Consider the following 23,865-nt stretch of genomic DNA (forward strand, 5'->3'; position numbering starts at 1 on the left):
TCCACATAGTACAAAAAATGCATAGAGGCAGACATGAATCAGTAAGAGTTGTGTACTATGTGTACCACATGCCATAAAAACAGGGTTTGCCTGAAAAAGTAAACCATCTTTTAGATTGAAAAACATGGAGAAATCTTTGTGTTCCTTATTGCATAAACAATGAATAAATAAAAAGGAGCTTGTCTGCTCAGTGTGCGTCAGTTGTCCAAAAATGCATGTACTGTGGTTTTAGGAGAATTTGGAGCAATCCCTATTTGCTACATTTGCTGCCTTTCTGGCAGACAAAATGGGCCAAACCATTCCGCTGTATTGCAAAATCCTTAATGCGATATGGATTGGGGCAGCACCAGTTTGCTTAATTCTGTGCTACATAAGCACTACAACTGGTGCTCAGTGCATGTGTTCCATTTTTTACATTGGTGCAAAAGTTAGATAATCTGATTGTGGCTGTTTTAACACAGACATACTAAATTACAAGCGTTGTAATCATCACACTTAAGAACAGGAGACATACACCAGGGCTCTCAATGATCTACAAGATTCTTTAATACATTAAAATAATAAATAAACTCCCTGCCACCTCCCCAAGGGATACATCAATGCCATCATCACCAGCTACACTTTTAAATTGGTTTGCCATTTCTTTACTAACAAAACATGTCCAACTCTTTTCCCAGAATCATGTAATGTCACTGCCAGGGACGTCATTTCACCAAAATGCCAGGGGTAGCGGAAGTGACATCACACGGCCCTTGGGCTCTGGTGACATCACAGGAAGTGATGTCATTTGACCCCACCCCCGAAGTGACATCACAGGAAGTGATGGAACACGACCTTTCACCCCTTGACAAAACAGAAAGTGGCATCACATAGCATTGTTCCAGGTTACGATATCACTGTAATGTTATATACATTGCATGGTTAAAATGGCAAAACCCATAAGCTCTTGTTGTGGTGTAATGTCACTACTTATCTCAGGCAAATAGATGTAGCCAAACCCGGAATCGCCTGCATATTCACTGTATTCGGGTGATTCTAGTTTGGCGGAACGTTTAAGAGATCTAGGAGACAGCTTCAGGTGAAGCGCCTGATGACTCCTGCTCATGAAATGTTCCTGTAAACATTAGGGTGAGGGAGTCAGACCTTTTCCAGTAAGCACATCTTCAAAGAAAACAAAGCTTAGAAGGTTAGAAGTTCAGAGCCTTTCCTCCCACGGATACTCGAAGAAAGAAAAGTGGCCACGTCTTTAATATAGAAAGAATTAACTCTTTGTTTGCAGCAAAAAAAGTTCTTATCTTTAAAAAAAAAACACAATTGGTGCCAGACTCACAATAAATAGTGCAAACAATAAATGTGCAGAGGATGTATTGTTTTACTCTGCGAAATGCACATTTCGACTTGTTAACAAAGATATCCTGTCCATTTGCAGGAGTCTGTGCTGCAGCACACATGACGTGCTGGCCAGCTCACTGCATACATTAGTGTCGAGGGCAGGTATGGAATCCATGCACCCACGTGGATGTTGGAAGTGCATTTCTTTTAGAGCGCATATCATTGTGAAATGTGTAGAAAAAAAGCAATCATTTCTATCCCTGTTTGAGGAATAGTAAAATCAGTGGGACAGCAGTGGTTTGTGCCGCTGCTGTTACATACTTAACGTAAAATGCATCAACGTGTCATTTATGACCTTTCACTTTCGCCTGCTCTATAAGAGGCACAGGGCAATGTGTTTGCTTTCTGCACATTTTAGTGTGTATCATGTTTCTGAATGTGTGATGTGCTTCACATCGATGTAACAGGCAATCTGAATGTGTGCATCCATGATGCTTTCATGAACCGCCGCCGCTGCATGACAATGCCTAACCGCAGACGGCTTCCTCAATATCGATTACCCCGGTGGTCTGACACATCGGCGCAGGCCGCACTACATCTCCCGTCAGGCCTGGCAGGGTACAACTGGCGTGTCACGTCACACATTGAAGCGCGTGCATCAGACTCGATCCAGGAAATAAAGACACATCGAGCTCCCAACTCACTCTGGCGTTCTGTAGCTTCCCTGCGTTTCCTACTCACTTAGCACCTCTTGAACTGTTTGCCTGGATTCCAACCTGTGGATTGCCAATTGGACTGCTTTGGATGGCCTTTATATCATCTTTGTTCCCCTCTTGAACTGTTTGCCTGGATTTTGACCTGTGGATTGCCAATTGGACTGCTTTGAATTGCCCTTGGATTTCCTTGTTTGAGCCTTTATGAACTGTACCCTGGAATCTCCTCTGGCTTGCATAACCCTCCAAACTCTGTCTCTTATAACCCCTGATTTCCCGACAGCCATTTCAGGAAGGAGTCTAGCAAACTCGGATGCTAGAGAGGTCTTGTGCTTTGAGTTGTTCTTGACCTACTTGTCTCTTTTCAGCCTCCAGGAACCAACTGGTTTGCTTCCTGTTATTTCACACAATCCTGTACTCCTCCAGTAACCTTACTTAGAGGACTACAGTATTGTGGGGATGAATTTGGTCTCCGCCTACCCTGGTCCCACACTCCGCCCCTACCATCAAGACCGATACTAAACCCGGTGGAGCCTGACAGAGGCATACATTCAAGATAACTTTGTTTATAGGGTACATCTGTTTTAGGCACAAGTTATGAGATGTACTAGTGCATTAATTAATTTGCACCAACAAAGATTTTGGGATTAAGCCTCTTACTGTAGATATGTTTTGTTGTTTTCCCAGGTAAAGAGCTCATAACATTCTACTCCTACTTGACTAAAAGGCATTGCTTTAAGGAATGTCAGAGTCTATATCATGAATGCGTAACACGCAAACGACTTTCCTCAGCCCGACTGGCCTTTCTGAGGTCATTGACCTGCAGCCATGGTCTCTCCCTATTATGTCATATATTGTAATATTCTAAACCTCAATAACAATGTATGTGTCGACCTTTGAATGATGAAAAGCAGACCCAGACATGCCTGACATGTTACTGACTCTGCTGGTCTGACATTCAATTCAACACGTTAACTTTACTAATTTGATCAACTTCAGAAGAAGAAAAGGTTAAGTTCTTCTTACACAGCTTTAAACCTGAGACCAGCAGGTTACACAAAGGCCTCTCCAATAGTTGCATTATATCATTCAAAGACGCACAGGCTAGGGGGGGCTAAGAGGGGCTATAGCCCCTGGTCTTTCGTTTGTAGCCCGGGATAGAATCTCAGGAGCTACAACCAAAAGGCTAGCTAGCCCCCAGTCCTGACAGTTCCGACATTAGCCTAGCCCCAGGTCTTTTCCAGAGCTAGCAACACCCCTGCAGGACTCCATTTCTTCTTGCTACCCCCACATCAAACTTCTCCTAAAACCCCTTCCTTATCCATAACTTGTTCTCTCCCTGCAGCTGAGTAAGTCATTTTGTGTATGTGTTTACCCAGGAATCAGCCCAAACCTGCGCAAACTTCAGCTGAACATTCCTGAAGAATTATGTTTCTTAATGGAGGTTTGGGCTGGAAGTAAAAATCTGCGGAATTCGCAAATCTATATGACCCTCAATGGGACATTTGACGCATTCTCAGTTTGACAGGCCATTCCAAGTTCACAATTGTTCCCTAAAAGGGAATGGGCCTCATTACGAGGTGGGCGGTAAGGGATTACCGGCACTGGTGATGGCACTGGTGCCGGTAATCCCTTACCGCCCTACTACGAGTTCCCTTTGCGGGTCCTCCCTTAACGCCTGGTTTTTCCAGGCGTTAAGGACGGGAACCGCAAAGGGACTTTGGAGCTAATAACGGTACCGCAATTTGCGGTACCGTTATTAGCGCCTTCCCCATTTCCATTGAGCCCTATGGGGGCTCAAATGGGGAAGGGCCCTGGTGAATGGGGAATTACCGCCCCCGCCAACCTTGGAATGGAGCGGTAATAGCTCCATTCACCAGGGCTGAGTCGTTAAGGGTTTGGAGGCAGCCATGGCGCTATTAGCGCCATGGTTACCTCCAAACTCATAATGAGGCCCTTAATGGCTACATTTTGTTTGTATTAAATGCAAGCAAAGATTTTGACTTGTTATTTACCTCATATATGTTAGGCCGGGAGGATAGCTCAGGGGCAGAACGTTTGTCTTGGAAGCAAGCCAACGCATAGCAACACCCAGTATTAAACGCGTTATAAAAGAACAATTATTATTATATTTATATATCAATTCTGTTTGTTTTTCATAGGGATTTCATTACAATATTCATTCATCAAGCCACCTTACAGTTCTTTATTTTAGTGATAGGTGTGTTTTATTCTTTTTACAAAGCTTAATGGGAACATCATTGGAGACCATGTAATTCAAGAGATCAGACAGCCTAAGAGGCCAGTGTCATCGTTAAAGAGTGCCTTGTTTTTTGATCCAGTGATCCACCCTGTTTGATGGCCTCTAATCATCTTCACCACTGACGGATTCTGCTAAACCTACTCAAACGCGTGACATCTCAAACATGCCCATGTATGCCCTTGCATGATCTCATTCCTCTCTTATAATACATCATGGGTTTATTTTTAATAATTCTGCAAGACATGCAGTGTTGATTCAATTATTGCACGACCCTGGGTTAGAGATGGTATAATATACATAGGGCCTCATTATGAGTTTGGCGGTCCAGAAATAAGGGTTGACAGTAGGGGCACAGAACTCCCGGCAGGCCTGACCAGCCGGGAGTTAAGGCCTCTACTGGCAGTGTTTTCACTGAAGCACCGGCACAGTTGGCAACGGAGACTGTGCTTCAGCAACCCCATTTCCATGGAGTCCTATGGGACTCCACAGGAATGGGGATATATCCTTTCCGCCACCTGCCACAATATCCCGGTGGCACCGGGAAGTCAGGCGGTGGAAACTGTGTTACGGGGTTGCCAGTCACCTGTCGCCTACCGACAGGTTTTTACTGACGACCCCCAGGCCCATAGACAATGGGAATCCTATCCGAAAAACCTTTTTGTTTGTGCCTTAAACGTATTAATTTCTGGAACAACTCCTTCTGCTTATCAAATTTCCGTTCATTAAGAAATTATTCAACTTCCAAAAAACCTTTCTTTCCATTTTTTTCAGATCTGTGTGTGGAGGACAAGCTCTGATGAGATTTGTTCAACTGTAGTAAGAACAGGGTGAAGTGTTTGCTAGAGTCCTATAACAAAGTGTCATTATTAATATAGTTTCTGTACATTTGTATATGTTTTTACACATTTACAAATCAGTAGACTTCCCTTTGTCCATCCCATCCCAGGAAATCACACTGTAAAGCCTTTGCAATGCACTTACTTTGTTGACAAGCAGCCTAACAGGCGAACCTGCTTAAGAGCTTTTCCTATTGGCAGCAACATTGCTGGCCTTGTGGTTTATAAGTGTACTCCAAAAAGTGATCTCTCTTTATGCATTAAAAAAAAACACGACTTCCTGGAATTGGCAAGGACAATGTTACAAACAAAAACCTTTCCAGGCCTCTTCTACCAGCAGGGATGCGCCTCTCACTAAATGACTGGTACATTGCGGGTCGGAGCGCAATCTATTTGTTCGGCTATATTTGTGTCCCCCCTGTTCGTGTACGCTGTAGTGTAGGGATATTGTACTTTAATGTGGATGAGGGTAGAAAATACCCTGATGACAGCGGCAGGCACCAGGATTCCCAGTGCAGGGCTAGGCTTCCAGGTGAACGGGTCTTGGCAATACTGCTTCAGGAAGTGATGTCATTATTATATTTACATGGTGCGGCAACCCCACCCTACTTCTAAGTAATCCTTTTATCCAGCATTTGTTTGACAACCGTGCCTCATGCCCCTCATTTTCTTCCCCCCTATATCTAAAGCATCCTATTTGTCACCCAGCCATGATCACCTACGCATGGCGCAATTTCTATGTCCCCCCTGAGTCCAGAGTAAAAATGTCATGCCTCACCTACTTCATGCCCACAATTCCCTGTCCAGTTGGGTTCTTCTTTCTAACAGGAGGTTAGTCATTCCTGAGACTTGTGTTTCCTGGAACCAAAGGTGCCTCAAACCCGCCTCTGCCTCACGCTCATACCACTTCCAAATGTTCCAACGGCAAATGTCCGTATACCAAAGAAATGGTTGCTTGCCATCTGTCATGTGTGTATTTGCTGCTTCAATATGTAATGCTTCTGGTATGCATCTTAGAATTGTTTTAGAATCTGAACAACTTGGGCCAGAACCCAAAATCATGCCAGGTGTCGTCAACACGGTGCCAGCTTTAGTATTCAAAATGGAATATCGCAAATTCGAGCCTAGCCACTGGTTATCAGACTTAGATCCGCTGGGAATGTGTAGGGAGCTGCTTTATTGTCTTCTGAGTGCATTTCTGAGGTGCTGCTGGTCACAGAGCTGGGTGGCATTGGTGGGTCATTGAAGGGCGGGAGGAATCCCTCCCAGAATTCAGTGTGGCTCCTGAGGATATCGTTGGACGCTTTTTCTAGCGAGGGGGAAAAGGTGCCATGCGGGTCACTGCAGATTGCATTGTTGTGGCGCAAAGCGACGGTCAGATCTGACACAGATTATCAGAACTAAGACCCGTCAAAACGTGGGTGACATGCATGGAAAGCTGTGCTCACCTGCAATAGGACACACATGCAGGCCCAGGAGACAACCATGGCTTTAGGACTGGAGCCTATTATCCTGCACTGAAAGTCACATCACCATTGGAATATTTTACAGTTGGAAAAGAAGACAATGCAAGCCCTCAGGCCCACTCAATATTTATGTTTGTCTGGAGCGCATGAAATTCACCAAAATGTACCACTGGTGCAGCTATGCCCATTGGGGGGAGGTGGGAGGGGGTAGAGACACTGCTAATCCAACTATTTCTGTGCTGGGCAGCTCTAGCTTGCATTCGGTGAGGGCAGATTGAACTAACACGAGGAGCCTGTGTCACAGGCTAAGACCCGTGCTCAGTTCACAGCGGAAGCCCAAGCAATTAACCATTTATTGCAATTAGGGTAATGGCTGGGTTTCACGTTTTGAGGATGGAGAGGGGGGACATTAACAAAAGTTGAGGACAAGGAAAGGATGAAGGCATACATAAGCAAAGTCTTCCCTAGAAATGTATATGGCGGACTTGTGGTTTTATGAGAGTAAGTAAAAGAGAGAGAAGGCCAAGTGAAGGAGCCATCAAGCCTGGGCCCACATTCATCCATTAAGCAGAGTGCAGAAGAAGGTGGGGCGATATTGCCTGAAACAGGTGGGTTCTTCCACATATTTATATTTCATGACTTAATGGTGTCCGGAATATTCCATTACTGGAGAAGGATTTCCTTTGTTTGTGGTCAGAAGCCGAGAGCGTTCTGTAAGGTGGAACACTTGCCTAACAATAAAAGCACTCAATATATCCGCTTTCACTCTATGTATCCTTAGTTGCCTTGTGTGATGTAACATAATGTACACTGTCTTGTATAGCGCTTGTCTGCCTCTATTGGTGACCTCGTTGCGCTCGGCTCTGTAAGAGAAAAGAGGAGTGGGGGTTCATTAGTGGGGCCGTGGGAAAGGCAAGTGCGAAACCTGTGGTGTTCATGGGTGCGGGTCAGAAGTGCCTTGTTCCTGAACGGCACTCTACTGTCTATGGGTTTGGTAGTATGGTGATGATAGGGAAGAGCCCAAGATCTGATAGACTACAGTGGCTTTGGGTCTAGTTAGTCACTGATGTGGGAAAGTGTGACAGGGCTAAAGAGGAGTGCTTAGTCGTGGCTCGGTTAGTGTTGATTTGCTAAAGGCAAGGTCTGTGGTGGCCGACTGTGGGGAGTTGGTGTGTGCGTGTAGTGTAAGGTGGTAGGAGATCCAAGAGGGGAGTTGGTTAGTCGAGGAAATGCGAGAGTAGGCCTTACAAGGCAAAACACCCTGTGACCCTGCATAGCTACCCAAGGCTATTTGCAAACGGTACAATTTCTCTAGCTCCCAATGATATGATAGGATAGGTTATTTATAACGTGCTTAATACCCAGAGGTTTCTAAGCGCGGACCGAACCTGTGTTTCTCCATGTCGTCTTGCTTCCAAGTCGAGCACGTTGCCCCTGAGCTATCCTTCCAATGCTTCTCTCTCCCAACTTTCCTTCCCTCTCTCTCTCTCCCTCCCTCTCTGTCTCTCCCACTCTCTGGGTCTCCAATATATTGTACCTGTTGAGGAACAAAACAATCCTTTGTGAGTTGGCAGATGAGAGAAAGCGTTAGCGTGGAAAGTCAAACATTACCATAAATGATAAGGATTATGAGGCAAAAAATTAAGGTTCAGTGGAAGGGCAGCTTGAAATTTGAGGACCGCAGTCACCCATCTCACCTTCCATAGTATGTTGGTTAGCAGGCTGAGAGATGCACCAAACCTCAGACTAACAAGCTCAGGCGCTACGCTGAGTGGACTGCTTTTGCTCATCGAGGGCAGGGACGGGCATTTGTCATGCGTTTGTCGGGGATATTATGGAGGAAAATGCTATCAGGACTTGGATGGATCTCTGCCTCAATTGGCTATCTTGAATGTTATCGCTGCAGAGCAGCATGCTCACAGGTAGTCTTGCAATCTAACCAGGGTTGAAGCAACAGTTTGTTTTTCGGCTTGTCTATCTGGGTTGATGGAATAACTACTCTGTCAGGATCTATTTTGTGTTGGAGTTAATCGTAGTTTTAGTAGAAAATGGAAATGCAGAGAATATTGTTGAACAGCTTACCTTCAGATAAAGGTTGTAATCATACATAAAAGTGGGCTACACAACTACACACACGTGTATGGATGGGGATGTAGTGGTGATGATTACATTGAACCTTTTGGTAGTGGCTTTGCCCCGTTTATAGCTAATTCTGAAAATCTTATTGAATCCTGTGGCTCTTGGATTGCATTGATAGAAAACATTTCTATTTTTGGACCACTTTTGACATGTAACAAAAAGAAAATGGATCCCGCTTCTCGGACACTGCATCTTTCTTTCTAACTAGTACGACTCTCCATAGCTTCTCTTTTAAAGCTACACCCTGAACGAACCATGATCATCAGTCTTGCTTAAGAGCAGCCAGAAACACGGAAACTGCTCTCCTGAACATTCGTGAAGACCTGCTCTCCAACCTTGACTCTAATATGATATGATATGATATGATATGATATGGTATTTGTAACGCGCCTATACACAAGTGTTTCAAGGCGCGACGAGGCAGGGAGGGAGGGAAACAAGGGGAAGACAGACAAACGATCCTACTAGGCCAGGTGTCATTCAGATCGCGCAAGTGCAGAGGTAAGGGGAAAAGGAGGAAGTGCAGGGGGAGGAGGTGGGGGGGAAGTGCAGTACAAGGTAAGTAGCGTAAAAAAATAATAAATAATAAATAATAAATAAAAAGGGCCAGCTGGTGGCAAGTGCGAGGTAAGTGCAGAGCAAGTGCTGGGAAGGGGGCTGTAGGGATACAGTGACAGTCCCACAGTGCAGGGGGAGCCAGGGAGGCAGTGCAAGTGGAGAGTGGCTGGGCCCTGGACCGAGGTTGCTGAGAGTGGCCCAGAAGCAGGTTTAGTGCTGAATTCAGTGGGGAGTTAAGCAGGATTAGCAGGGGAGGGGGAGAGAGAAGGCAGAAGCGAAGAGGAAGGTTTTGAGGTGCTTCCGGAACCGGAGATGGTTCTCCTCAAGTTTCAGGGAGGCAGGAAGGCTGTTCCAGAGGGAGGCCCCTGCTGCGGAGAGAGATCTACCCCCAGCTCGTTGCTTCGAGAAGCGGCTGACCATGAGGGAGTTGGAGACGGATGAGCGAAGGGCTCGTGAAGGAAGATATTTAGGAAGAGAGAGTTGAAGGTATTTAGGTCCCAGGCCCCAGAAGGCCTTGTGGACAATGCAGAGGGTTTTGAACTTAATCCTCGCAGCCACTGGGAGCCAGTGAAGAGATTTCAGTCCTGGAGAGATACGGTCCCTGGGCTTGAGGCCAAGGACAAGTCTCGCAGTTCTGTTCTGGATAAGTTGCAGAGGGCGGAGAGTGGAGGCAGGCAGATTAAGATAGAGGCTGTTACAGTAGTCCAGCCTAGAGAGAACCAGGGCTCGGGAGACAGTGAGCTTCTGGGGGAAGGAGAGGAAGGGAAGAATACCTCTGAGGAGGTGCAGCTGGTAGTGTGACTTCTTAGAGACGTCAGATATATGAGGAGAGAAGGAGAGTGTGGAGTCGAAGATGACCCCGAGGTTTTTAGCCTTGCAGGTAGGGGCAGGAAGGGGCCCATCTGTCCTCATCCTACTCAACCTCTCTTATGCCTTTGACACGGTCAACCATGCCATCCTGCTGAACTGCCTCTGTGATAACCTGGGTATCATTGATCAGGCCCTGGCCTGGCTGATCTCCTTACTCTCAAACCTTCCTTTCCTCTATCTCACTCTCTAGCTGTCGTGTTCCCCAGGGGTCTAACCTCTCTGACTGGCTCTTCAACCAATACCTGGCACCCCTTGCCCACCGCATTGCTGCTCTATGCTCCAACTTTCAGTGCTATGCAGTTGACACTCAGCTCGTTTTCAGGCTCCCTTCTGCCACCTCTTCTCCTTCTCTCATCGCTGACTGTCTGTCTGCAATCCAGGAGTGGTGTGCGACCAACGACCTCTGCCTTAATGCCAGTAAGACATAGATCCTTCCTTTCCTGTCACTCTCTGGCTGGCCTCCCTTGTCCCTCTTCCTACTCCCACCTGTGAGGCTAAGAACCCTGGGGTCATCTTCGACTCCACACTTTACTTTTCTCCACACATCTCTGACATCTCTAAGAAGTCAAACTACCAACTGCACCTCATCATAGGTATTCTTCCTTTCCTCTCCTTCACCCAGAAGCCCACTGTCTCTAGAGCACTGGTTCTCTCTAGGCTGGATTATTGCAACAGCTTCTTTCTAAATCTGCCTGCAACTACTCTCCGCCCTCTTCAACTCATCCAGAACAGGTCTGTGAGACTTGTCCTTGGCCTCAAGCACAGGGATCGTATCTCTCCAGACCTGAAAACTCTTCATTGGCTCCCAGTAGCTACAAGGATTAAGTACATTACCCTTTGCATTGTCCACAAGACCTTCTGGGGTCTGGGTCCTCAATATCTTCAACTCTCCCTTCTGAGATACCTTCCTACACAAGCTCTTCGCTCCTCTACCTCTAACTCCCTCAGGGTCAGCCGCTTCTCCAAGCAACGAGTTGGGGGTAGACCAAACGTTTCGGGTGACTCGATGAATCCATATCACCATAGGAATTCCACTGACAGTGATTTGTGCCAAAGTCTGTCAATCATATACAACACCAGGTCAACCTGAAAATTAATTTTAAGGTTCTTCAGTTAGAATTTAAATTCTGTCTTAAACATGTTTACCCTACCTGCTGTATTATTACCCTGTGGGCGGGAGCTCTCTTCGGCAATCAGAAATCTCAGAATGTGAGCTTTATTAGCTGGTATTAGACCCACATTTGCAGCTTGCTGAGTTCCACCTTCTCCTGATCCCCGTCACCTCCTGGCCCCTCCCAATGTGCATTTTTTATTTTTTTTAAGAGCTTACATTGCATTTCTTCTTTCATGGATGTCACTTCAAGTCTGCTCCTCATGTGTCCCAAGACCAACATGAACATTGAAACCAGGATCCCTCAGGTGTGTGCATTCCACACTAACCCATCCACCAACTCAAAAATGATTAGCGGTTACTAATGGCAATAAAGACACTGAGGGTGAGATATACCACCAGGCAACATTGTTGCTTCCTTTTGTAATGGCTGGAGCAAGGATGGTGGTCAATGCCAATTTATACGGCCCGCCCTCCAGACCTTCATTACTTCATTAATGGCTCCAGCCAGTTGCGGTTAGCCTTGTGCATATGTGAACTGAAAGAATAAATAACAGGATGGTGTGCATTGCTCACCAATAATGCCGCAGGGAGGGTAAGGGTGACCTAAACAGCAAAGTCAGGGGTTCTATAGTGCTAGAATGCATTAAACATGCTGCTGAGCATTTGGTTTGGATAGATTTGCACCAGTATTGATCAAGCACTATTACTCATCTTTTATAGAACTGCTTGCTTTATTCATTACAATCACTCATTTTCACTGCATGGGTACTATACTTATGGCCAATCAGTTGTTTTGTACTACACCTCCCATGGCCCTTCACTACTGACTATACTGACAAGGGCTAATCAGAGGGGAATTTCAAAACATCTGTAGGACCACAAATTGAGAACCTAAGTCGAATCGAGGTGTTTTGCTTTTGCTGTGTGTTTGAAATGGAGAAGTTCGTCCCTCTATCCCTCTAATTAGGCGTTTTACCTCTAAGCAGAAAACTTGCTTCTAGGTGTCTTTGCTTTTTCTTCTGTATGTTTAAATCTAGGCTGTTTCCCTTTATCCTGGACACTTGAATCTATATGGTTGCATTTCTGTTGTGGTGAAGCTGGCTGTCGTGCACTGCAGGTTCTCCCTCTCCCCCCCTCCTTCTCTCTGCACTCTCCCTCCATGGTGCTTTCAATTTCCCTATCTTCTCTAGCTGCTACTCTATCACCTATCCTATTCCTCTTTCGACGTCTGGAAGGAATCTCCTGGTCTCCAATCCAGGTCCGCCCATCGCGGACACCTATATCAACGCTTCTTCCAGACAGACTGTCTCAAACATCCACTTTGTTGTTCCCTCTCCAGACTTTTGGATTCCCCACTTGGTCTCAGAGCTCTCCCCTTTCTCTTTTAACCCATTAATGATGGCACCCGTTGAAAAGTTCTCTTCGTATACTTCTCTTCCTTTAAGCCCATCATTAATCTCTACCTGAATGGCACTGTCATGGCCCAGGGCTCTCAGCCCAACCTCCTCCTTCTTGATAGGCGTCTTCCTTCTCTCATCAACTTCCTACCTTCTCCTGCCACTCCTCCTTCTGCCATCCCTCTGGCCCTTTTGCCACCACTGGCGGGTGTGCCACATTCATGTACCCCTCCTTGGAAGAAATTCACTCCACTAAACTACACTCAACTTTCGCTCTGCTGTCAAACACTCCTTGACTTCCCTGATGCGGCCTCTGGACTGTTCCACAACCTCCGTGACTCTTTCCCTCTCCATTCTTCCCTCCGGTCCGACGCACTCAGCTGGACACACCTTGGACGCTTTCATCTCAGCAGACATCTCCATCTCCAACCCTCTCACTACATCTCCCAGTTGGTCTGATCATGCTCTCCTGACCTTTCACCTGGACCTCCTGGGTCCCCGTCTAAACCCCTGCGTGCACTTCTAGTCTCCTTCTCCGTCATTCAACCAATGAAGTGAGTGTCAGTTGCTGCTTTTGCAGCCACCTTCATTCCCCCCCACACTCCTGCCACTGATTCTCACTCTGACACAGCACTTACTAACATTCAACTCTCCATCTCCAACACTCTGGACATCCTTGCCCCTGTCATGAGGATCCGCATGAAGCCTACCTCCAAGTGCAACACCCAGTATGACTCCAACCTGGCATCTCTTATATGCAAGTGCAGAGCTGCTGAGCGGAAGTGGCAGGGTTCGAGCACATCCTCTGACAGACTGGTCTGCTGCCTCCTCAAAAGGCAATATAGACTATCCATCCACTCGAAGAAGAGGGCCTATATCCAAGCGTGCATCTCTGGGGCCACTAACAACATGGCTGAACTTTTCAAAATCTGCAAGGAACTCGCCAATCCTAATGCAGTCTCCATTTCTCCTCTGCCTTCACGGGCTCTCTGCACTGCAATGGCCTCTCACTTCATTACTAAAACTCAGGACATCCTGTCCTCACTCCTCTACACAACTCCCTTCTCCCTCACCCCCTCTCAGGCCTCCTTGGCACCTCTCTCCCCTTCCCTCCTTGTCTCCTCTTTCTCTCCCATATCACTGGAGGAGGTCTCTAGACAAGTCTGCTCTATGAAAGTCTCATCCAAACAGGTGCTCCCCTGCTCCTTCAGAACTATCAAGGACAACATTGCCTCCCTTGCTTCAGCCTTGGCTGATTTCTGCAATAATTTCTTTGCCACTGGATCCTTCCCTCTACTCCCAAAGCACTCTCTGGTGCACCCTCTTCTCAAAATGCCTTCCACTGATCCCTCCTGTCTGGCTAACTATCTCCATTACCCCCTTCCTGGGCAAACTCTTGGAGAGGCTGGCCATCTCCCAGTGTATCCACCACACTGAATCAGTTGGTTGTCTCCACGACCACCAGTCTAGCTTCAGAGCAGCCAGAGGCACGGACACTGCACTCCTGAAGACCCGTGAAGACTTGCTCTCTAATCTCGATTCCAACTCTTCTTCCGTTCTCATCCTTCTTGATCTTTCCTCTGTCTTTGATATGGTCAATCACGCCACACTTATAAATCGGCTCTGTAATACCCTTGGCATCATGGACCTGGCTCTGGACTGGTTGACTTCCTTCCTCTCTGACCGACCTTTCCACGTTCAACTGGGCCTGTTTCTCTCCTCCATCTCACCTTCCACCTGTGGTGTCCCTCAGGGTTCTATCCTCTCGCCATAGCTTTTCAGCATCTACCTTGCCACTTTAGCCAATTTGATTTCCACCTTCTGTCCTAACTTCCAGTGTTATGTGGATTACACGCAGCTCGCCTCCAAGCTGATCGCACTGTCTGCTTCTCTTCCACTCTCATTCCTGACTGTCTGTCTGGTATTCAGTCATGGTGCACTGCTAATGATATCTGCCTTAATGCCTGTAAGACTGAGATCCTTCTCATTGGGATCCCATGATCCATCCTTCCCGCCTACACTCTGCCCCTCTCCATGGGCCCCTCTCCTCACCGTCCTGTGAGGCAGCAGAAAACCTTGGTGTCATCTTCGATTCCTCTCTCTCCTTCTCTCCTTCTTGTCTCACATCACAGACCTTGCCAAGAAGGACCACTTTCAGCTGTATCTCCTCTGACGCCTTCTCCGTTTCCTCACCTTCACCCAGAAACACAATGGGCCTCATTACGAGTTTGGAGGTAGCCCTGCCCTTAAAAAGGGCAGGGCTACCCCCAAACTCGGGTCCGGGTTCCCTGAATGGGGAAATTCAGGGAGCACAGACCCAGTCCATCCCCATTCCCATTTGAGCCCACATAGGGCTCAATGGGAATGGGGAGCATGCTAACAACGGGCCCATTAATTACGGGCCCATTGTTAGCATGCTGGGCCGCTTGCGGGACCTACTAAGGACGTCTGGTAAAACCAGGCGTCCTGTGCGGGTCCCGCGAACGGACCTCGTAATAGGGCGGTAAGGGATTAACGGCTCCGTCACCTCTACTGGCGCCGTTAACCCCTTACCGCCCTCCTCGTAATGAGGCCCAATGTCTCCAGAGCCCTGGTTCTCTCGAGGCTGGACTACTGCAACAGCCTCTTCCTCAATCTGCCTAACTCCTCCCTTCACCCCTACATCTAATCTAGAATAAGACTGCAAGACTTATCCTTGGCCTCAAGCCCAGGGACTGCATCTCTCCCGACCTAAAACTTCTCCACTGGCTTCCAGTTGCTGCGAGGATCAAGTGCAATACCCTCTGCATCATCCACAAGGCTGTCTGAGGCCTGGGACCCTGTTACATCCAACTCTCCCTCTCCCTAAATACCTCCCTGCTAGAGCCCTTCGATCTTCTAGCTCCAAGTGTCTCTCTCTGGAATGGCCTCCCTGCCCCTCTCTGACTTGAGCCAGATCTCCTTAAATTCCGGAAGCTTCTCAAGGCCCTCTTTTCTCTTCCTTCCTCCCTCTCCCCCTCCCCTGCTAATGTCCCCTCTGACTCTTGACTGGCTGCCTGGTGTCTTCAGATTTTTTCAGGGCACCAGGCCCACCTCGAAACGTGTCTACCCTTGCACTTGTCTCCCCTGACTCCCCCCCGACCCCTATCCTGTACTTGCCTGGGCTCCCTCAACCTGCACTAGCCTGGCTCAGCCTGCTTCCCACTGAGCCCTTCCAGCCCGTCCCTCGCACTTAGCACGTGAACCTTCTTTCCCCTGCATTCTCTGCCTTCCGCCTGGCCTCCCCTTGGCACCGCATATCCAAGGGGCCCTTTTAGCCCTGACCGGCACTTCACCCTCCCCCCTGCACTTCTTGTTACTGCACTTGCACGATCAGAATGACGCAAGGCCTAGTAGGACCGTTTTTGGTTTTTCATCTCTGTTCCCCCCTGCCCCCACCACTTTTGTCTTGTTGTGCCCTGAAACACCTTTTGCTGCATAGGTGTATTATAAATACCCAATAAATAAAATAAATGTTCTAGAGCAGGCATCTGCAACAATTTGACTCTCTGGTTGAGGACAACTCCCATCAGTCCCAGCAAGCACAGTCAATGGTGAGGGATTATGGGAGTTGTAGTGCAAATGATCTGTAGAGCCCCAGGTTGCAGACCTTTCATGTAGAGACTGTTCACTTCAAAAAGCCAAGGAGGGAGTATTAGAAGCCAAACATGACAGAGTTCCACATTTCCTTCCTCAAAAAATGAAGTGCCTTCCTCTTGGCTTAAGAACGGATCTTTCTAAGGGATGTCAAAGGTAGTGTAAAACATGTTCTTGCTACACCGAGATTAGGAACGTGTCATCTGGGAGAAACAAAGGTCTGTAAACAGTGTATGTGACCCAATGGACTGGGAGAGCTGCTGGACTCTGGGTGGTAGGAATGTTCTGAAATAAGGCTCTCCTTACCTCAATTCTCCAAATGATGATGCCGGGCGTGTTGTTGACAGTCCTAAAAGCAGCATTTAGAGACATGATGGCTACGGTGCTTATCTGGTCCCCCTCTGTGAAAAACCACTAGTCGTGCCTGGGGAGAGAGGAGAAACTGATTTCAAGGGGTAGCCACATAAAGTAAGCCATATACAAGACATGAGTATAACCTAACCGAATCCATGCGGGACACACAAACACATCAGGCATACTGGTTGACTCTCCAGAGATGGACAGAGCACTGACACAATCCAACTCCTGCAATATTACCATCATCGAACCCGATCCCCCGCCCCCAAAATGGTAAAAGTCGTGTTGGTCATTGCCTGCCGGTCCGTTAATCCACTAAAAGTAGAATTTCTATGGCATAACCATTGCATTCCACCTTTCTGTTCTCTTTCTTTTGATGTATATGTGTATACATTTCGCAGAAGAAGGATCAGCCTGAAAAGCCTTTGGAACCCATGTATTTCCCTCCCACCACCAGAGGACAGAATGTGTTCACTCCTCTGGACCCAGTGGTAGTGCTAAGGGGCCCATCTGTCACAGGGGTGGCAATGCCATTATCAGGGCCTCAAGCATTGGAACCAAAGATCCAAGGAGCTGAAATAATCATACATGGCCGCCCTGCCAGAAAATAAACACTGAAGTGCCGGCGTGAACACACCAGCAGGAAAAATGTTGTAGGGAAGCCAATGCCTGTGGCATTCATGAAACAAGTGACGAAGGCAGCCTTCAGGAGACGGAAGTGGAGAGCAACAGTGGAGGAATTGGTGGTCAGGCATCAAGTAAGTTGGGATGGGGGTGCGTAGACTGAAGCTGACAAAAAAAGGCATCTGGTGGTAAGGGGTTTGGGGAACCAGAGCGCTAAGGAGGAGCAAAGGGACCCCAACCCCAAAGAGAAATAAAAGAAAGATTGGCATAGCAATGGCTCACATGCCTTTTGTGGAATGAGTTGTGGCACGGTGTGAAACTGCCAGCGCACTAACGCTGGCATTGAGCGCTGCCGGCCTTGTTGCATCCACTGAAGACATAATACCATGGCCTTCACATCTGCCCCATTCAGAATATTTGTCAGGGTTGACTGCTTCATCCATTTTGCAGTTTTAAGTGTAGTTCTGTCATACATAGATGTTTTGCTGGCTTGCGGCACATCAAAATGGCGGCACTAATGCACACCACGAGGAGCAAGTCTAGCCTTCTTGATATGTCCTTTTTGTGAAATGATGTGAACAGATCCTGCTTTCTGAAGCAAAGTGGCTTCCAGGTACAATATTTACACTTCTGTGGCACTGCTGGACTAAAGCAGCAATCCATTTACTTTTTAACAGACAGGCCCATTTCTGTTTAGTGATTGGCATCATCAGGTAAAGCTCAATGGGCCTCATTCCGATGGTGGAGGTCAAGAAATAAGGGTGCCGGCCACACGGTACCGGCACCCTTTCCGTACCACCACACTCCAACTCTGCCTTCCGGGTCCTTGCGCCCGGCAGGTCCAATGCCAGTGCTTCTGTGACCCTATTCCCATAGAGTCCTATGGGACTCCATGGGAATGGGCACCTACACCTTTCCAGCCGCCTGATATCCCGGGCTGCCGGGACTTGTAATGTCCCGGTGGCACTGGGATATCAGGCAGTGGAAACGGTGTTACGAGTTCAGCAGCAACCCGCCAGTGGCGGGTTCATGCCGAACTCGTATTGATGCCCAATTTTGGTTCACATGCAGTGTGTTTTGCAGCATAGCACTCCAGGTTCATCACTGGCAAAGCAAGGCAAAGAATCAATGATGCCACTCAAAGTTGGCAAAGAATAAGAAAAATTGTTTTTCTCTTTTGAAACAGAGATTCTGAGGACACAAGGCCTCATTACGAGTTTGGCGGTGCCACAGAACTCGTAACACTGTTTCCACCGCCTGATACCCCGGTGCCACCAGTACATTACAAGTCCTGGCAGCCCGGGTGATCAGGCGGCGGAAAATGTAAGTCCCCATTCCCATGGACTATAATAGGACTCTATGGCAATGGGGAAACGGAAGCACTGGTACCATTGCTAACGTTGCAGGTGCTTCTGTGACAACTCTGCCTACCAGGGCCGTTGTGCCCGGCAGGTCAGACCTGCCGGGCGCAACAGCCCAGGAAGGCAGAGTTGGAGTGTGGCGGTCCAGAAAGTGTGCCGATACAGTGCTGTTAGCACCCTTAATTCCAGACCGCCACACTCAAAATGAGGCCCACGATCTAAGCATTAAAACTAATAAGCCATCCGATCTGATGCAACAATTCTTTTGGAAACAATTTATTTTCTCTAACTTCAAGTATTGAGCTGAGCGGATCGAATCAAGTGTGAGGGAAGATTTAAATTGGGTTGCATCAAAAAATCAGCCTCTGACTGAATGCAAAAATGTCTCCTACTTTTTGTTTTTAAATTCATTTTAGGAGTCATGTGAGGAATATATCGCGGACCTCATGCTCTTTTTTGGATTGTCTGAGCAAGAATCAAAGAGCATTATAACCGGGAATGAGCCATATACATTACCTTAGATCTAGCCTCTAAGATATTGGTCATTTAATGGCTTAGAATAAAAAGTATTGTTTGTACCTAAACAAAGAATACAAAAGTAACTTACTTTGCTTCATACTGCATTGTACTTTGTTGTAAATACATGGGGCTTCATTACAAGTTTGGCGGTGTGGAAAAAAGTGGCGGTACTTCCACCTTTTTGATTGTAACAGAATTACCACTGCATTTATTGCACTGCCAAACTACAAGTTTGGCCGTAAGGTGGAGGATTTACCACCAGTATGATACTGGAGATAACGCTCTCTATCACTGGCGAATTTGTGCTCTGTTTCGTAAATGCTTGATATCCTCGAATCTAAGGGGCCGATTCATGGAACAAACGTGCGCCGAAAATCTTTGCGCAAGCGGAAAAAAACAGGCGCACGCGCACGCGTGCGATTCATGGAAGTCCCTGCGCGTGTTCACCGCGGGATGTGCGCCAAACCCATGCATGGCGCACAAGTCACTGCAACATCGCGAAAGGCGTGCGCGACGCGCACAGTGAAAGCGCACAACCTCAGCGCACACACCAGAAAGTGGGCGGGACATGGGGCGTAACGCGCGGAATGGGGAACAACACGGGAAAATAAGGGCGTAACTGGGGATGTACTGCAGGGAAGCAGACGGAACGCCCACACGCACTCGAACCACACGTATTCATGGAATCGAATAGGGCAAAGCCACGCACAGGCAAAGACACGCACAAGCTGAAACACGGCCGCCACACGAAGGCAGGCGGTAGAGTCCCAGCGCATCAAAAAAGTGGCGCGCGGGAAGTCAAATACGCGATTGAGCGGGGTACGTGGATTTCAGAGGTGCGCGAGAAATTCTACACGCGATTGGCCTGGGTACGTGTATTACAGGGGTGCGCGAGAAAATCTACACGCGATTGGGCTGGGTACGTGGATTTCAGGGGTGCGCGAGAAATGCTACACGCGATTGGCCTGGGTACGTCTATTACAGGGGTGCGCGAGAAAATGTACACGCGATTGGGCTGGGTACGTGGATTTCAGGGGTGCGCGAGTAATTCTACACGCGATTGGGCTGGGTACGTGTATTACAGGGGTGCGCGAGTAATTCTACACGCGATTGGCCTGGGTACGTGTGTTCCGGGGTGCCGTGAACTTTCACACGCGATTGGTTGAAATCCACGTGTGTTCTGTCATCACGTGCAATGAGGGATACACCCTCGCACGTCACGTCACAGACGCGCTCACGCGCTGAGGGCCTTTGGTCCAATGAAAATGCGTATGCGTGCAGACGCGCTTACGCGCTAAGGGCCTTTCCTCGAATTACACGCTGACGTGCAGATTTTTCACGTGCCAAATCACTCCGTATCAAGCTGGCCACGCGAATACACACGGAAGACCACGCTCCTGCCCAGAAGGCCGAATCACTGCCCCCCCAGTGCCCCGAGCAGCCTCCCACGTGCCATCTGCTGCTGCCTGCCTGCCTGCCTGCCTGCTGCCACCGTGCCCTGCCATTTGGTGCCTGCACATCAGCCATCTGCAGGGGTCCAGTTGCTGTGTCCACCCCTGCTGGAACAGTAGACTCCCGACTGGGATACCATCGCTCCACAGCCCAGCCCCAGGACCCAGTTGCCCACCCACGCCTGCCTCGGGGGTCGCCATGTCGGGGCAAGCACCATCTGAGACCAGTGGCGACCCCCAGCCAGAGAGGCAGAGGGCCACCAGCTTCAGTGAGAAGGAAGTTGGTGTCCTGGTGGAGCATGTCCTGGGGCATTATGATGCCCTCTTCGGAAGACCACGATCTGGGACGATGTAGTGGTTGCCATCAACGCGGAGGGGGTGGCAACCCGCGACATCAAGCACATCAAGAAGCGCTGGGAGGACTTGAGGTCCAGGACCCTCAATAAGGCCCGGCGCCTCGCGGAGGGGGGCCGGGCACGCCTGAGTGACATCCAGATGAGGGTCCTGGAACGCGTAGACCCAGCGCTCCACGCCCAGATCCTTCAGAGGCAGACCCATCTGGAGTTGGCCGGTAAGTGGCCAAGCATTGCTGTGTGAGACAGGGCATGTTGCAGTGTGCTGGTTGTCTGATACCTGCCTGTATGTGTGACATAGGCCATGTACGTATGTGTGTGTGCAGGGACATCATGGTCAGGCATGTGAGTACAGTGATGTGTTCTATTGCAACATGGGGGGCTCTGTGCGGAATGGACACATGGAAGCATGGCAGTCTCTGTTCCTGGACATGGGTGGGGGTGAGGGATGGGTGCTGGTCCCATGTACATGTATGGTGTCCATGTGTGTGTGTCTGACCTGCGTGTCTGTGACTTGTCACCGCCATGGATGCATGACACATGTCTGTGACAATGTTCAGATTCACTGATGCAGCCTAGTCATCCTTGTATCCACTGCGTCTGTGGTGCACGAGGCCAGATGGATGGAACTACGGTGAGGTGTGTGCATGTGATGGAAAGACCCATGATGCATGTGAGTTTGAAACCAACATTGTATGAATCAGGAGTCCCTTGGTCATGTATGCCAATGTCCATGGCCTGCCCCATGCCTGTTACTGTATGTGTTTTGCCTGCACTGACCCATGTGTTGTGGAGGGACATGATGGGAGTGATGTATGACAGTGCCACTCATCTGCTGTTGCTTCCTGTCTAGGGGACCATTGTACAGTACCCTGATGCTTGTGTTCTATGTCTCCCTCTACACAGTGGCAAGTGAAGAAGAGGGCGGAGAAGGCGCTGTGGAGCAGAGCGGCGGGGATGCCGCCACGGCTGCAGCGGAAGGGGTGGGTGAGCCCCCACAGGGGCTTGCACCGGCGGAAGACGGCGTGGAGACATCCAGGTTGGTGGTTTCCACAGAGGGGGAGGAGGCCGCTACTGAGCCACACATGGGGCCTGGTGGGGGCATCCCCGCTGGTGCAAGTGGTGCAGTCCAGGGTCAGGGGCAGGAGGCAGCACAGGTCGCCGTGGAGGTGCCTGTGCATGTCACTGTCCCTGACACTGTGACTGCACCACCATGCACCAGCAGGGATGCCCCATCCCAGGCCCGTCCGCAGGTAGGGGAGATGTCCATGTCATCTGACACTCCTCTACCTGCGGACGAGGGGACCCCTGGCCGTGTGGAGAGGGTCCTGATTGGTGTCGCGTTGCGCACGGCTGGCATTCGTGATGAGGTGCATGCTTCCCGGGAGGAGCATGCACATCATCACGAAGAGCACCGTGCGTACGTGAACCATTTGGGAGCCGCCATGGTCGGGGGTTTCCTACATGTGTGTGGCCTTCTGGCGACCCTCTCCTCCTCTGTGGGGGCTATGCGCCAGTCGTGCTCCATGCCGTCTTCCGGCCCAGATGCCACCAGGGCCCCCTGTGGACCTGCCCCGACCAACGCAGCCAGCTCGGTGGGGACCCCATCCCTGCCACAGTCGGGAGTCGAAGGTCCAGCAGGGGTGGACACACCAGCAACTGTCCCCCTGCAGATGGAGGATGTGCCGGCATCATCTGGCAGGGCACGTGCACGACGGCATCGGTGGATTCCATCAGCCTGGATGCCGTCGTGCTGGCAGAGGCAGTGGCGTCGGAGGCAGCAGCAGGCTCGACGTGGGAGGCATCATGGCTCGGGGCCATCAAGATCAGAGGGGCAGGCATCGGCCGGAGGGCAGGTGAACCCTGGGATGGCAGTGTCTTCCGTGTGGGAGCAGTTGGTCCAGCGGATAGGTGCGGAGCGGCAGCGGGCGGAAGAGGAGCGGCTCACCATGGTCAGGGCGGAGTTCTCCATGCGTCGGGCGTTGAGGCGGGCTGAGTGCCTCGAGGAAGCTCGCAGGGAGTTTGAGGTGGACACGGGGTTGTCCCTGCGAGACCTCGGGCCAGGACAGAGTCCCGCCTCCGGGACATCGACATGGAGTTCGATGATGCCCTGGCCGGCAACATCACAGAGTGAGCCGCAGGACTTGCCCGCTGCCATTGTATATAGTTCTTTAGTTAGTTAGTGTTAGGTTTCCTTTATTTTTTAGGTTTTTTTTGGACCGCTCGGACAATGGCCACTTTTCTGTATATATTTTTTTCATTAGTTAGTAGTAGTAGGTTTCATTTATGGTGTTGGGCTCATGGACCCTGGGATATTCTTGTACATAGTTTGATGTTTGGAAAACATTTGTTGGATTTATATTTCAGTTCACCATGAGGCAATGGTTTTTCCTTATTTTTTCCCCCCATTATTTTTCTTTGGACTACATTAGTTTTTGGATTCCTTTGTTTTTTGGTTTTTTCTATTAGTTCTCGGACATGGACCATTAGTTTTGTCATCCCCATTGTTGTGTGTTTTATTTCTTTACTTCATTTTCATCTTTAATACATATATTTATAACTTACATTTGTGGTATTTTCTCATTGGTTTCATGCATGTCATGATATGGGTTTTGACATTCACTTGCACCCATTGTGTATGTGTGTGTGACGGACATGTGTTCATTTACATACTTGCCATTGGGGTTGTATCATGTAATTGCATCTACTATGTGGGTGGATGCAATCCTTGGCTGGGTGTTTGTGCTGGGTATGCTGCCCATTACTGCCATGATTGCGTTTCGTCAGGACCTGGGGGCAGGGGGACATGAGTGGGGGCCTGCTGGCAGGTGCCCCACAGTGCTGGGGGGTGGGGGTGCAGGGGGACATGAGTGGGACATGGTTGGGAGCCTGCTGGC

At 49.0% G+C, this 23,865-nt stretch overlaps 1 protein-coding gene across 4 annotated transcripts in view; it reads right to left on the reverse strand.

Annotated features, from left to right (window-relative positions):
• Positions 1-23,865, reverse strand: part of AVIL (advillin) — a 289,148-nt gene that overhangs the window by 186,568 nt on the left and 78,715 nt on the right. For all 4 annotated transcript variants that reach the window (XM_069653359.1, XM_069653362.1, XM_069653361.1 and 1 more), the window contains one exon: positions 16,610-16,727. In XM_069653359.1, the coding sequence (XP_069509460.1) occupies positions 16,610-16,675 (66 nt within the window). In that variant the 5' untranslated portion in view covers positions 16,676-16,727. The remainder of the gene's footprint in view (positions 1-16,609; positions 16,728-23,865) is intronic.

The sequence above is a fragment of the Ambystoma mexicanum genome, chromosome 3q, assembly GCF_040938575.1.
Source record: "Ambystoma mexicanum isolate Mex_15411 chromosome 3q, UKY_AmexF1_1, whole genome shotgun sequence".
Lineage (NCBI taxonomy): Eukaryota > Metazoa > Chordata > Amphibia > Caudata > Ambystomatidae > Ambystoma > Ambystoma mexicanum.